The following is a 15,596-nucleotide window of genomic DNA, read 5'->3' as shown; positions in this document are numbered from 1 at the left end:
GGAGGCGATTAAACACAGGCTGCAAGCCTTCAGTCCAGCTAAGACAGACTGGGGAAAAATTGCAGCCTGCCAACAGAAAGGAACAGAGGAGATCCTGGAGTATGACAAGCGGTTTAGATGCACGTGGCTAGAACATTCGGGTATGAATAATACGGATGAGGAAATGGATGAACAAGTGTTTGGTCCCCTGAAAGCAGCTTTCGTGGCAGATCCAAAGCCAGAACTTCCAAAATGCTGAAGGTAGTGTTACCGGACTGGGAAGGTAGAGGAACTACCTTTGCAGCATTGGTGGATTGATGTAACCAATTAGATCGGGATATGGGAGCTAAAGTCCAAGCTGTGCAGGCTGTGGGATGGAAATCCCAGGATTCCAATTAACAGTTATTAGGAAAATTACCCGGAAAATGTCATTATTGTGGGAAAGAAGGTCACTGGGCCAAGACGTGCAGGGCAAAACAGTAAGGTCGCGGCCGGGGAAGAGGACGCAGCCAGGGATACAATTCAGCTAACAAACCAGGCTTGTCACAAGATAACGACCTCATAGAAGCATTTAAGCGACTGACAATACAACAACAGAAGGAGTTACTTGGGATAGCAAAAAATTATTAGAGCCCATCCTGGCCCCCCTCCTCGCACTAATACAACAAAGGGGAGATGGGCTATATATAACTGTGAGGGTGGGCGATAAGGATGTGGACTGTCTTTTAGACACAGGGGCAGAATTAATATGCTCACCCCTACAATATGGAGACTTTTTGCCGTTGGATGGTAGGGCACGTACAGCCTATGGAGTTGGGGGCCATAAAATGGAAATTAAAAGGACAACACCGGTACTTATAGGGCTGGGTCCACATGAACGAACCACGCCGGTCTGGATAGGCCCAGTAGATCAACCCCTTTTGGGAATGGACGTTCTAATCCAAGTAGATTCATCGTTGCATTTCGAGGATGGTCGGGTGACATGGTCAATTAGAACTTTGAAGAAAGAAGAATTGAAGGAACACCCGATATGGGCTAAAGATAAGAACGATTGTGGCCTACTCCAGATGGAGCCTGCGTCATTTACCGGGACCAAGCCTCCATGCACTAAACAGTATCCCATCAGTCCAACTGCCATCGCGGGAATCTTACCGGTTATTCAGCAATTGGAGAAACAAGGGGTGCTTATTAAAACGCATAGCTCCTCCAATAGCCCAGTGTGGCCAATACAGAAATCTAATGAGACTTGGTGTTTGACTGTCGATTATAGGAAAGCTAACCAGTGTATTGATCAAAAAGCTCCTTTGGTCGCAGATCCCTCCACCATTTTTAATGCCCTCAAACCGGAACATAAATATTTCTCGGTTATAGATATGGCCAACGGATTTTTGTCGGTGCCTCTGGCACCGGAGGTTCGACAGTGGTTTGCTTTCACTGTCCAAGGACAACAGTATACTTGGACCCGGTTACCGCAGGGTTTCCACAACAGCCCTACGGTATTTCACATGGCTTTACAAAGCCATTTGCGAGAATTACCTCCCCTGTCATCCACAGTCATCCAATATGTAGACGATATCCTGCTAGCTTCAAACACGGAAGAACAGCATGAACAAGATTTACGAGCTTTGCTGGACCACCTTTGCCTGAAAGGACATAAAGCCAGCATCAACAAAGCACAAATATCCCAAGAAGAGGTTGTATACCTGGGACAAAAGATTTCACAAGGAAAGAGAGAACTTACCCAGGATAGAACTGCAGCCATTCAGGCTACTAAAAAACCCACCACTATTCAGGAACTAAGGTCTTTTTTGGGATTGTGTAACTTTAACAGAAATTGGATTGACTCCTTCACACAGCTTGCTCAGCCATTGAATAATATTTTAAAGGGGAAACGTGCCTCTAAAGAAGCCACCACCCTCATTAAGGAACAGCAAGAGGCCTTCCTGAGTTTGAAAAAGGCTTTGTGTTTGGCACCGGCTCTGGGAATCCCCGACAGTGGTAAGCCATTTACCCTGTTTGTCCATGAGAAAGAAGGATATATGACAGCTATACTGACACAAGAACATGGGGATCGGCAAAGACCTATTGGCTATTATTCGGCAAAACTGGATGCGGTAGCCCTCAGATGGGGAAGTTGCCTAAGAGCCATGGAAGCTGCATGTCGAGCGGTAGTGATCACTGCGGGTCTAGTCCTCGACCAAAAGCTGATTGTCAAGTGTCCCCACACCGTACATGCTTTGCTGTCTATGAATAGAATGTCTCAGGTGACGGCAGCTAGATGGACCCGCTGGACAGCAGTTTTGGAAGCTCCTAATCTCCATATCATCTGGGCCAGCCCAGTTAATCCCGCAACTATGCTCCCAATGTCAGAATCGAGGGAGCAAGAGGGGTGGAGAATGTGAAGAGCATGACTGCGTGGAGATTTTAAAAGAAACAGAAGAAGCAGCCTTAGCAGCAGAGGAGCCTCTGCACAACCCAGACCTCATCCTGTTTACAGATGGTTCCTCCTTTGTTGACAATGGTACCAGAAAAGCAGGATGGGCAGTTACAACCTTATATGAGGTAGTGGCAAAAGGATGTTTACCCTCAGGAACGTCAGCACAACAGGCCGAGTTATGGGCCCTGTCAGGAGCATGTCGAATAGCAGAAGGACAGACAGCTAATGTCTACACAGATTCGCGTTATGCTTTTGGAGTCGCTCGCGACTTTGATCTGTTATGGCGGAAAAGAGGATTCCTCACTGCTGCTGGTACACCTATCCGAAATGGAAAAGAAGTCCGAGACTTACTAGAGGCCATACAATTACCTCAAGAAGTGTCCATCCTGAAGTGTAAGGCCCATACCAAGGAAAATACCACAGAAGCACAGGGAAATACCCTAGCCGACCAGGCAGCTAAAGATGCCGCCTCACAGGGCGCTCCCCCAGAAGAACCAACACAGATGTGCAGATTGAAAGCATTCAGAACTCTGACACGAGACCTTCAAACAATGCAAGGCGAGTGCTCCTGAGAGGAAAAATGTACATGGATTGAGGCAGGAATTAAGCTATGTGAAGATGGTGTCTGGAGACAAAGAGTTACCGACAAGCCAATCGTGCCACAAGCGCTTATGCCTTTTTTAGCCCAACAGATCCACTCGTGGGGACACTTGGCCTCACAACAGATGACGGCACGGTTCCAGAAAAGCTGGTGGGGTCGGGGATTTAAAAAACATGCCCAGCTGGTAGTAGACCGTTGTGTGTGGTCTGCCAGAAAAATAATTCTGGACCCATCACGGTAATGCCCCAACTGAGGTCCCCTGCCCCTGTCGGACCATTCCAGCATATGCAGGTTGATTATATATCTCTTTCTTCATGCCAATGATGCACTAACATTCTTGTCATGGTTGACAGATTCTCTAGATGGGTAGAAGCTGTCCCAACTAAAAGAGCCACAGCCAATCACACTGCAAAGGACTTGTGTAAGGATTACATTCCCCAATGGGGAGTCCCGAGTAGCATTGACTCAGATCAGGGAACACATTTCACAGGTGCTGTCTGCCAAGAAGTCTGTAGGTTACTGAACATTACGTGGGATTTACACTGTCCTTATCATCCACAATCATCAGGACAAGTAGAACGAATGAATCAAGCTCTGAAACAACGGCTTGCCAAATATCACCAAGAAGGAACACCATGGCCCCAGGCACTACCAATGCTATGTAGCATTAGGGCAACCCCGAACAGAACTACAGGTCTCAGCCCATTTGAAATTATAACAGGAAGACCCATGTCGCTGCCAGGAACTATTGATTTAAGGAAAGCTGATGTTCATTTAATGAGTGACACTTTGTTATCATACTGTCAGAACCTAACCAATGCTATTAGTTCTGTTTCCCGACAGGCATCGGCAGCTTGAGGTAATCCACCCGAAGGAGGACACGACATCATCCCAGGAGTCTGGGTGTATGTGAAAAAGTTGCATAAAGAACCTTTGGGTGCCAAGTGGAAGGGACCTTATCAAGTGTTATTGGCCACCCAGACAGCTGTTAAAGTCCAAGGAAAGAAAGCCTGGATCCACGCTTCACACATTAAACGAGCACCCGTAACTGAAGCTGAAATCTAATAAGGACAATTACTTTTTGCCAAAATATATAAATTTACTGTATTACTGACTGTAGGTATTCTAGGCATAGGCCTACTTCTTACTAGCCGACCCTCTGCACCAAAGGGAAATAGTAGAGTACCAAGGGAATTACATGTAAATACCTTTTTTCTATGTCATACATTTATGCCAAACAAGGTAACATTTCTGGTTGTTGGGTATGTGCGCATATTCCAATTCACTCAAAGGGAGGGATTCCCTTGAGGCCAGTTCCCTTGAATATCTCGGAAATGGCTGAGTGGATAATTAATCAAAACAAAACAGGCAATGCGTTTCAGGATACAGAAAACTGGGCACGTAAATGGAAGTCAGCAGGTTACAATCTGACTACCTTTGAAGGGGGATACTAACCATGCTACAATAATTCCAAATGGCCCCCATTTTTTGTTATCACTAATACAACGGGAATAGGAAGACCGGGGGAATCGGTCTGTCTGATTAGAACCATCAAAGGAGGCCAAAGTATGGGGTATAGTAACTGCTCCCGGAATTATAATATAATCAAGCACGGAACCGTCCAAACTGGGCCGATGTGGGAATTCTTAACGTAACGGGGATTCTGAATAAAACCGATGGAAAAGCCGGGACAAGCCCCGGAGTGTTGCTGACAAAGAAACAGCTAACCTTCATTGCCTATAATGGCACCTATTAGGTGTGTGGCCACAAGGCCTACCCTTGGCTGCCCCAGAATTGGACGGGATCCTGTTATTTAGCCTACATTGTGCCTTGTATGTATCATATAAAGTCACTGTCGGAACATTTACACCATCCTAAGAGAGCTATCACAGAAACAGAGAGGTTCTTTGCCATTCTGATCCCCAGGTATGCGACCGCCAGACTGGCAAGGGAATCCATTAACATGGCATCCGTTGTGGAACGGGTAGCCAATGATACCTCAGAGGCCCTAGTTAAAATCAATGCAGAAATGGTAGCAATCCGCACAGTAGCCCTACAGAATAGACTGGCCCTTGATTACATCCTGGCTGAAAAGGGAGGTGCTTGCGCCCTACTCGGAACTGAGTGTTGCACATATATTCCAGATAGCTCCGAAGAAATTACCCACTTAGCGGAGCATATCGAAAAGGAGGTAGAAAAACTTAAGCAACCCCCATCATTCACAGCGGAGCCACTGAATGGCTTGGTTCAATAGGAACTTCATTGGTGGAAGGTTTAATTCTATTCGTTGTAATTATTTTACTTTTATATTGTTTGTTTATGTTGATTAAATGTTGTTGCAACCAGGCGGCTGTAGCTGCTGTCCCGCAGGTGAGACACCTTGCAGGTCCCAGCAGACCGTCTGTACGTGGCACAGGAGTATGTTATGCTTAAGGGAAGGTTGTTTACTGGTTGAATTAAGATATTGATTTGAATTAAATTGGAATAAGGTTAATTAACCTACTAAAACCAGACTTCCATTGTGGCCACGATGGAACTCGGGTTGGTGTAAATTTGTGTGGAAGCTACTAGTCCGGACATGTGGCGAAACACATCAACAAATTTTAGAAGGAAACTCTATTAACATGTATGAAATTATTTTGTAGAATGTTTAACCAGTGATACCTGATGTTTTATGATTCAGTTTGTGAAAGAATCAAAGGGGGGATTGATAGAGAATTCAAACAGGCTGCATTTGGACAGGTTGAGAAAACACAGACTCCCAGGTCTACGTGCGACTAAGCACATCAATCAACTTGACATTTTAGGACCTTTGGGTAGCGAGCCAATTAAAGGTTAAAAGACTATCAAATGAGCCAATAAAGTCAAAGGCGGCGAGTTCTTTTCTGTAAATTGCACCAGGTAGAAGTACAGCCATTTTGACCATGTGGTCTCAGAAGGACAAAGGCCTGGCTTAAAGCCAGAAGCTTGTTGCTGCTGCCAAAATAAAGTTACATTAAAACTACAACCAGAGTTCGTATTTCATTGGAAATTAAGAGATCTAACAAAGGCATAGAGGAACTATGAAATTAAATTTACAAAGAACATAAAACAAAATAGTAAAATATTTTACAGGCACATCAATAAAAAAGGAAGGTAAAGGATAGACAGGATAATACCACATGCAACGATAGAAAGATGGGAGAAATGTTAAATAATTATTTACGAAGGAGATAGAACAGGTGGGCATGACATTGGATGATGAGGTTAGTAATGAGATAAGTGCATTTGAAATAAAAAAAGGGATATATTAAATAAACTAATCAAACTCAAAGAGGATGAAACCCTTGGTCTGGATGGATTGTATTCATGCATTTTAAAAGAATCTAGGAAAGAGACAGCAGAGGCATTACTACACATATTTAATAATTTGTTAGAAAAAGGTGTAGTGCCAGACGACTGGCAGATAGCTAATGTAATTCCTCTATTTAAGAAGGGGGATAGAACATGTCCAGGGAATTGTCGACCAGTCAGCTTAACATCAATGGTAGGAAAAATAATGGAATCCCTACTAAAAGGAAAAAATAGAAGAACATCTAGAAACCAAGAAATAATAACGAATAGTCAGCATGGATTTCAAAAGGGAAAGTGTTGCTTGATCAATGTCATTGAACTTTTGAAGAGGTAATAGAGAGTAGACAATGGTAATGCAATAGATGTAATTTATCTATATTTTCAAAAAGCTTTCGATAAGGTACCCCATAATAGACTGATGAACAAGGTCAGAGAATGCAGAGTCAGAGGACAAGTCGCAGAATGGATAGCTAGCTGGCTTCAAGACAGAAAGCAGAGAGTAGGGGTAAAGGTGGGTAATTGTGTTCCACAAGAATCAGTGCTGGGACCACGGTTGTTCATAATTTACATTAACGATTTAGACTCTGGAATCAAAAACACAATTTCTAAATTTGCGGATGACACCAAATTGGGTTGTGATAATCAATACTGAGGAAGACTGCAACAACTTACAGGAGGACATTAATAAATTTGCAGAATGGGCATATAATTGGCAAATGAAGTTCAATACAGATAAATGTGAGGTATTACATTTGGTAGGAAGAATAGGGTGGTCACTTATGACTTGGAGGGTGCGATGCTAGGTGGAGTAGAGGAACAAAAGGATCCCAGAGTACAAATATACAAATCACTAAAAGTTGCGACACAGGTTAGCAAGGCCATACAAAAAAAGCAAAACAAGAGGTATAGAATTGAAAAGTAGGGGTTATGCTAAACCTGTATCGAACCTTGGTTAGACCACACGGCGTACAGTTCTGGTCGCCATACTATAAAAAGGATATCGAGGCACTGGAGAGGGTGCAGAGAAGATTTACAAGGACGATACCAGAAATGTATATCAGGAAAGAATGAACAAGCTGGATCTCTTTTATCAAAAAGAAATCTGAGGGGTGACCTAATAGAGGTCTTTAAAATTATGAAAGGTTTTGATAGAGTGGGTAGAGAGAGAACGATTCCACTTGTGGGGAAGAGCAGGACTAGAGGCCATTAACATAAGTCACCAAGAAATCCAATAGGAAATTCAGAAGAAACTTCTTTATCCAAAGAGTGGTGAGAATGCGGAACTTGCTACCACAGGGAGCAGTCGAAGCGAATAGTCTAGATCTATTTAAGGGGAGGCTAGACAAGCATATGAGGGAGAAGGGAATATAGGGTTATGCTGATAGATTTAAATGTCGTGACGGAGGAAGGTCGTGGCGGAGGAGCGGCGGAAGGTCGTGGCGGAGGAGCGGCGGGAGGTCGTGGCGGAGGAGCAGCAAATGGGCGAGAGATCATGGCAGAGGTGCAGCAAATGAGGGTATGGGGCCGAGGGCAATACAGGCCAGCCCATGCTGTGATATGTGCGTACACTAGGTCCGTGCAGCCGAGTAGGTCTCCAGTCATCCTGGTTAACCCTTGCCACTGGATAAAGGCCTCGCTCTGTCAACCCCATGTGGTGGCTGATGTGCAACAGTCACCACACATTAAAAAAATCCAAACACAGGCATCTTCCACCCCTTTAATTGGAGTTCAGGACTGGAACATCGGGTCCTTCATTGAAATATCTGTGAACTCATGTGGAAGCAAGTCATCCTCGTTCGAGGGACCACCTATGACGATGATACCTCTAAAATATTTAAATGGTCAGTGGCAAGGCTGAAGATCACATAGTGATGGCACAAACATTTTGATGAACCACTGACTAGACTGTCTATCATTACAGTAAGTGGTCAAGAGAGTCGCACTGCAGCCACAATATTGGTGGGAACCCCAGAATTCCCAAAGTTAGTGAATCCATTAAGATTGGTAAAGCTTTCAAACGAGATGGGATATCTGCAGTGACTTACAAGTGAAGCTGCAAGGCTCTAGCTGACCAGCAAGACTCCAAAACCAGCTATGGAAATGACAGCGTTTCACAAGATCTAAAGAATGTGACGTTGTTGCCATTTACAGAAAAACAACGATAGCAATTACTGTGGAATATTGCTTCTATTCAATACCTGGGAATATACTCAGAAAAAAGTATTGATCAATCGCTTTCCTGAAATGCCATTGACTCAGTCTTCCCAGCGGGACCATGTGGTTTCAGAACAAATCAAAGCACGAATGATGTGATTTTCATTGTTTTGTAGATTTTGGAGAAATGTGTGAAGCCACTATAAAGATTGCTGCATGGTCTGCAATGAATTAACCAAGGCTTTTGACAGAGTCAGGCACTTGAGTCTGTGGGAACAACTGTCCACATTGACTTGGATCTCAAACTCAAAATTGGCTCGTTGACATGGGTAAATTGCACACAGTAATCTTGCAATCCCTGATCTCAAAGACCTGCACATGAAGCAGACATCAGTGGTGACTAAAGAGAAACATGCATTTTCTTCTGATTTATAGCTGCACAGATCTGACACATTCACAGCTTTATTTTTAATATATAAAAGTACATAGAATTTACAGCACAGAAACAGGCCAATCGGCCCAACTGATCTATGCGCATGTTTATGCTCCACACAAGCCTCCGCCCACCCTAATTCATTGAACGCCTATCAGCATACCATTCTAGTTTTTTCTCCCTCATGTACTTATCTACATATAGAAATTATATTTAACACATGACAACAAGAAAGAAAAGATCTTGCATTTTTATAGTACCTTTCACAACCTCAGGACATCCCCAATTGCTTTACAGCCAATGAAGTAATGTTGAAATGTAGTCATTGTTGTAATGTAGGAAGACAATATTATTCAGCCCATCAAGCCTACTCCTCCCAAGTTCCTTGCACAAATCTCAATATTGGACACATCTGCCCTCCAAGTTCGACTGCCCCTCTGTCATCCCTGTATACTTTCTAACCCCTTTGTGAATCAAACAGGTCCAGTAAATATCTCTGCTACAATTTGCATTTATGTAGCACCTTTAAAGTAGTAAAATGTCCCAAGACACTTCACAGAAATTTTATCAGACAAAATTTGACACCAAGCCACATAAGGAGATATTAGCACAGGTGACCAAAAGCTTGGCCAAAGAGACAAGTTTGAAGGAACGTCTTAAAAGGAGGAAGGAGAGGCAAAGAGGTTTAAGGAGGGAATTCCAGTACTGGGGCCTCCGCAGCTGAAGGCATAGGTGTCAATGGTGGGCGAATGAAAATAGGGGATACACAAGAGGCCAGAATTGGAGGAACACCGAGTGATCGGAGAGTTATAGGGCTGGAGGAGATTACAGCGATCGGGAGGGGCAAAGCCATGGAGGGATTTAAACACAAGAGTGAGATTATTAAACTTAAGCTGTTAATCTCCTTTCTTAACGGGTTCCTTTGTAAAAGTATTAATACACACAGGAATAAGTCCACTTTCTGAGTGTTTTTTTTTAAAGAAATTGGATCAACATCTGTACCTTTACTGTCCACTATTCAAATACCAAAATTACCAGACAGCTACCCCAAAAATCAGAATGGTGGTCTGTCACTCAACTGTGACACATATTGCAAACCCACTGAAGCACAAGAAGTTGTTTAATCGTGAGAATGTCATTCATCAAAATACATTGTTCTTCATGGCAGGACTAACATGTGAGGAGAGACTTGATCGACTGGGCCTGTATTCACTGGAGTTTAGAAGAATGAGAGGGGATCTCATAGAAACATATAATTCTGACAGGACTGGACAGGTTAGATGCAGGAAGAATGTTCCCAATGTTGGGGGAATCCCGAACCAGGGGACACAGTCGAAGGATAAGGGGTAAGCCATTTAGGACTGAGATGAGGAGAAACTTCTTCACTCAGAGCGTTGTTAACCTATGGAATTCCCTACCACAGAAAGTTGTTGATGTCAGTTCATTGGATATATTCAAGAGGGAGTTAGATATGGCCCTTACGGCTAAAGGGATCAAGGGGTACGGAGAGAAAGCAGGAAAGGGGTACTGAGGTGAATGATCAGCCATGATCTTATTGAATGGTGGTACAGGCTCGAAGGGCCGAATGGCCTACTCCTGCACCTTGTTTCTATGTTAAGGTGAATGAGTCACTCCGAATAATGCAACACCTCTCCCCGTAGGTCGGTGAATCTCAGCCCGGTGACACCACACAAAGTTTACTCTTTATAACAGGAGCAGTCTCGGTCTCCAGGGATTACAGCCGCGGATTATGGTCTGTCCCTGTGTTGTTGCACCGGCTCCGGGTCCGGGTCCAACTGAGTGGGGACATTCAACCGGGCGCCCTGTCCCCCGGCCCGATTAATAAACGCCATTCGCCTTTCTGCAGTTTGCTGCGATCTGCCTTACCTTTAAAACAACCCCGGGTTGTAAGCCACAGCTTGTGTTTTAACCGCCGGTTTTCACCATTTAAAACGCTCGTCAAGCGGCCGATTGTAACCAAGGGCGCCCTGGAGGCCGCCATCTTTTAACCCGTCAACAAGAAGTAACTTTATTGCTGCTGGAATGGAAAGCTCTGACTCAAAGGTTGTCTGTTGCCCTTGACAGACAGCTAGTGGCAACAATCTAAGTGTCTAACTTCTCGATAAATGGCTAAACCAGTTGTGCACCTTGTACTTATGGAATATAGTTATAGAATCAATGTCAATGAGAAAACAGGCAGCACATTTCATTAAAAATTGTAATTTTATCCTCGTTTTCTTTAGACCCGACCTGCTAATGGCAAAAATCTGAGAGCCTAAGTTCTCGGTGAATGGCTAAAGAGTGCTGGTCGGGGTCCAAAAAAAAAGAGAACAAAATTACAATTTTTAATAAAATATGCTACCTGTTTTCTCATTGACATTGATTGTTGTCAGGGCAGATGCTGACTGTCCTGCTACCAATACTTTCTGTTTGTTCCAACCAGCTGCAGTTTATGCATACAGGGAAAATTTCCTTATGCAAAGTGAGCAAGATTTTAGGACACTGACTTTGTCCATAAACACATATTGCACCACATGCGTCAAGACGTTTAAAAGAGATCACAAACAAAAACTTGTATTTATATAGCGCCTTTAACATAGTAAAACGTCCCAAGGCGCTTCACAGGAGTGTTTTAGGACAAAACAATTAAATTTGACACCAGCCTCATAAGAAGAAATTATGACAGATGTCCAAAAGCTTGGTCAAAAAGGTAGGTTTTAAGGAGCATCTTAAAGGATGAAAGAGAGGGTAGAGAGGCAGAGAGGTTGAGGGAGGGAGTTCCAGAGCTTGGGGCCGGACAAGCATTCTGACATGTTAGAGACCGTGGAGGGGTCGAGAGAAGTGGTGGTGAGGTAGAGCTGGATAGCGTCAGCGTACATGTGGAAACTGACGCCGTTTTTTCGGATGATGTCGCCAAGGGGCAGCATATAAATGAGAAATAGGAGGGGGCCAAGGATAGATCATTGGGGGACACCAGAGGTAACGATGCAGGAGTGAGAAGAGAATCCGTTGCAGAGATTTTCTGGCTACGATTAGATAGATAAGAATGGAATCAGGCAAGTGCAGTCCCACCGAGCTTACACTCAAAATAGGAAGAAGGCCCTTTTGTCACGTATGTATGCTTGGGGTTACTAGCCACCAGGGAGCGCCACTGTCGGAGGTCATTGGGCTGTACGCACGTGTGTGCAGGCCATGTATATAAAGTAATGATGTAATGTGGGCACTTTCGGCCCGAATAAAGTTGAGCCAGGTTTGCACCTGAGTGAGTTTACAGTATTCAGTCAATCGAGTTATTACATATATAACATTTGGTGACGAGGTAACTCAAAAACTTTTGCATGCAAAATGAGCACCATTGGAATTCTGGAGAGATTCATGGAGGGAGGGGACTGGTCGGATTTTATCGATCGCCTGGACCAATACTTCATGGCCAACAAAATGGAGGAAGCTACTGATGCAGTTCGGCACAGGATGGTTTTCCTCACTGTTTGCAGTCCGAAAATCTATGGCCTCATAAAGAATCTGCTCTCGCCTGCACGTCCAACACACAAGGACTATGAGGAATTGTGTGCTCTGGTACGTGAACATCTCAAACTAAAAGAAGGCATCATCATCTCACGCTATCAATTCTACACGCATCTTCATTCTGAGGACCAGGATGTGACGGAATTCGTCGCCGACCTAAGACGTTTTGCTGGGCCATGTAAGTTCGAAGACGCGTTGTGAGACATTCTGCGAGATTTCTTCACAATAGGAATCAACCACGAGGTGATCCTCCGGAAGTTATTGGCTGCGGAGATGCTGGATTTGAGCAAGGCCATGGCGATTGCCCAGGCATGCATGACGACGGATGATCATTTAAGGCAGATATCATCGAAGAGCCGGAGCTCCACGGCAAGTACTGTAAATAAGATTGTGTCGTCGTATGGCAGAGCTGCTTGTGGCAGGGCCTACTCGACTGCGTATGTAAAATCTGTAGCTGCTCAAAGTCCGCCAACTCGATTTCACCCTGTTGGCATTGTGGGGGCAATCATCGGCATCATCAGTGTCGTTTTAAACAGTACATCTGTAAAGGCTGTTCGAAAGTGGGGCATCTTCAGAGAATGAGTCCACAACTGAGCAAGCGTGCCTCGACACACCACGTGGAGGATGATGACCAGTCCAGCGCGGACCTGGATATGCAACCCGAGAAGCAAGTGTATGGACTGTATTCATCCCTGACAAAGAGCCAACCGGTAATGGTTAATGTGAAACTAAATGGCGAGCCAGTATCGATGGAATTGGACACGGGTGCGAGTCAGTCTATAATGAGCCAAAGGACATTCGACAAGCTGTGGGACACTAAGGCTGTGAAGTCAATGCCAAGTTGCGTACTTACACCAAAGAACTCATACCTGTGATTTAGCAGTGCAGTAATAAAGGTGACGTATGAGGGTGTGGTTCATGATCTACCTTTATGAATCATTCCAGGAAATGGTCCAACGCTGTTTGGCAGGAATTGGCTCGAAAAAAATCAAATGGAATTGGAACGATATCATAGCATTGTCATCGGTGGATGACACTTCGTGTGCTCAAGTGCTGAGCAAGTTTCCCTCTCTGTTTGTACGTGATCTACACAGCACTCATCCCAGTATTGTCATGATGAAAGCTATCGCCAGGTCTCACGTATGGTAGCCTGGAATTGACTCTGATGTGGAATCATGTGTGCATCAGTGCAATACTTGCATGCAGCTAAGTAAAGTACCAGCGGAATCTCCGCTGAGTCTGTGGTCATGGCCATCCAAAACATAGTCGAGGATCCACATCGACTTTGCGGGTCCTTTCCTAAGTAAGATGTTTTTTGTTGTGATAGATGCATATTCCAAGTGGATAGAGTACATCCAGTACATCCACAGCTACCATTGAGAGCCTTCATGTCATGTTTGCTACTCATGGTCTGCCTGACATCGTTGTGAGCGACAATGGATCTTGCTTCACAAGTCTGGAGTTTCAAGAGCTCATGAAACTCAATGGTATTAAACATGTGAGGTCAGCACCATTCAAACCTGCTTCTAATGGTCAAGCAGAGCGTGCTGTCCAAACAATCAAGCAGAGTATGAAATCTGTAACTGCAGACTCGCTTGGCATGCATATTGCTTAGTTACAAGACAAGACCCCACACGCTTACCGGGGTCCCCCCTGCTGAATTGATGAAGAGAGGTCTCAAGATCAAGCTCTTTCTCGTCCATCCTGACTTGAACGATCGTGTTGGAAACAGACGTCAAAATCAGCAGTGGTATCATGATCATGCTGCTGTGTCACGCGACACCTCTGTTAACGATTCTGTGTACGTGCTAAATTATGATCAAGGTCCCAAGTGGGTCGCCGGTATTGTTATGGTCAAGGAGGGTAACAGAGTGTTTATTGTCATGCTCAAAAATGGGCAAACATGCAGGAAACATGTTGATCAGATAAAGCTGCGGCACACAGATGAACTGGAACAAGTTGAGGAAGATACGATCAGTGACCAACCAAACTATATTCATTCATCAGAGGACTCCGCCATCATCGATGAATCTGGACTTTCAATCTCTGACATGGTCATTGCCAGTCCCATCAGATTGGCTACTCAGCCTCCAGTCATAACTGACTCAAAATGCTCGCCCAGAACTGGAGTTGAACTGAAATGATCAATTCGTGAGCAGAAAGCCCCGGACTGACTTAACTTGTAAAAAGACTGTTACTAAAATCTTAAAGGGGGATGTTGTCATGTATGTATGCAGGGGGCGCCCATGTCGGAGGTCATTGGGCTGTACGCACGTGTGTGCGGGCAAGGTGTATAAAGCAAGCCACCATGTAATGTGGGCACTTTGGGCCCGAATAAAGTTGAGCCAGGTTTTCACCTGAGTGAGTTTACAGTATTCAGTTTATCGAGTTATTACTTACATAACAACTTTTCACATGGATATTCTCTGTTGTGTTTCTGCAGTTGTTTTATGATCTTTATTTTGGGTTTACCAGCGCCTCTCCCTCTCAATTAGGCATGAAAATTAACCAAGTGTGATTAAAACAACATTGAAGAGGAGACCAGACTTTAAAATTATGAATATTTTTGTGTTGCCTGAGCTGTAGATTCCATGTAATTCTACATAATGTAACTTTTATTTGCCACAAAAGTGATTAAATGGAGACCAGGCCAACACAACAGTTGTCAAATAAGCAGACTGTTCCACTGGGTGAGGGTTGGTCTTTATGTTCAGGACCAAAAATCACAAATTTAATAAAAGATTAAACTAACTTGAATCTTTTCTTCTTCACTAAAGAGCTCTGCAGCAGTCTGTCTGCAGCTATCGATCTGTTCAATCACGCTCTCATCTCCACCTTTGATGCCCTTGTCCCCAGTAAAACCCTTAACTCTCTCACACCCAGGTTGTTCCCCCTGTACAGACCCTATCTTCACTCCCTTAAGTACAAGAGGACTTGACATGCATAATGCATAACTGGTTTAGCCATTCATTGCCAGTTCTGGCTTGACCACATTAAGCACAATAGGGCCTTGATTTCCTCTGCCAAAACTGATCACTACTCCAAGATCATCCTGGAATGGAAAGATAATTACCAGCGTCTTCTGCACCAGCAACCATCTCCTTAAACCCTTCTGCCCTGCTTCCTCCATCCTC

At 44.2% G+C, this 15,596-nt stretch overlaps 1 protein-coding gene across 3 annotated transcripts in view; it reads right to left on the bottom strand.

Annotated features, from left to right (window-relative positions):
* The window catches only part of afg1lb (AFG1 like ATPase b), a 206,567-nt gene that overhangs the window by 168,230 nt on the left and 22,741 nt on the right, over positions 1-15,596 (bottom strand). The window contains exon 1 of one of the 3 annotated variants that reach the window (XM_070885645.1): positions 10,825-10,939. The exons of the other annotated variants lie outside the window; for them this stretch is intronic. Coding sequence (XP_070741746.1) covers positions 10,825-10,939 — 115 coding nt within the window. Of the gene's footprint in view, positions 1-10,824; positions 10,940-15,596 lie in introns of those variants that run through there. 3 annotated transcript variants of the gene reach the window in all.

Source organism: Pristiophorus japonicus, chromosome 7 (genome assembly GCF_044704955.1).
Source record: "Pristiophorus japonicus isolate sPriJap1 chromosome 7, sPriJap1.hap1, whole genome shotgun sequence".
Lineage (NCBI taxonomy): Eukaryota > Metazoa > Chordata > Chondrichthyes > Pristiophoridae > Pristiophorus > Pristiophorus japonicus.
The sequence above is the reverse complement of the archived record's forward strand: the minus strand, read 5'-3'. Positions and strand labels throughout refer to the sequence as shown.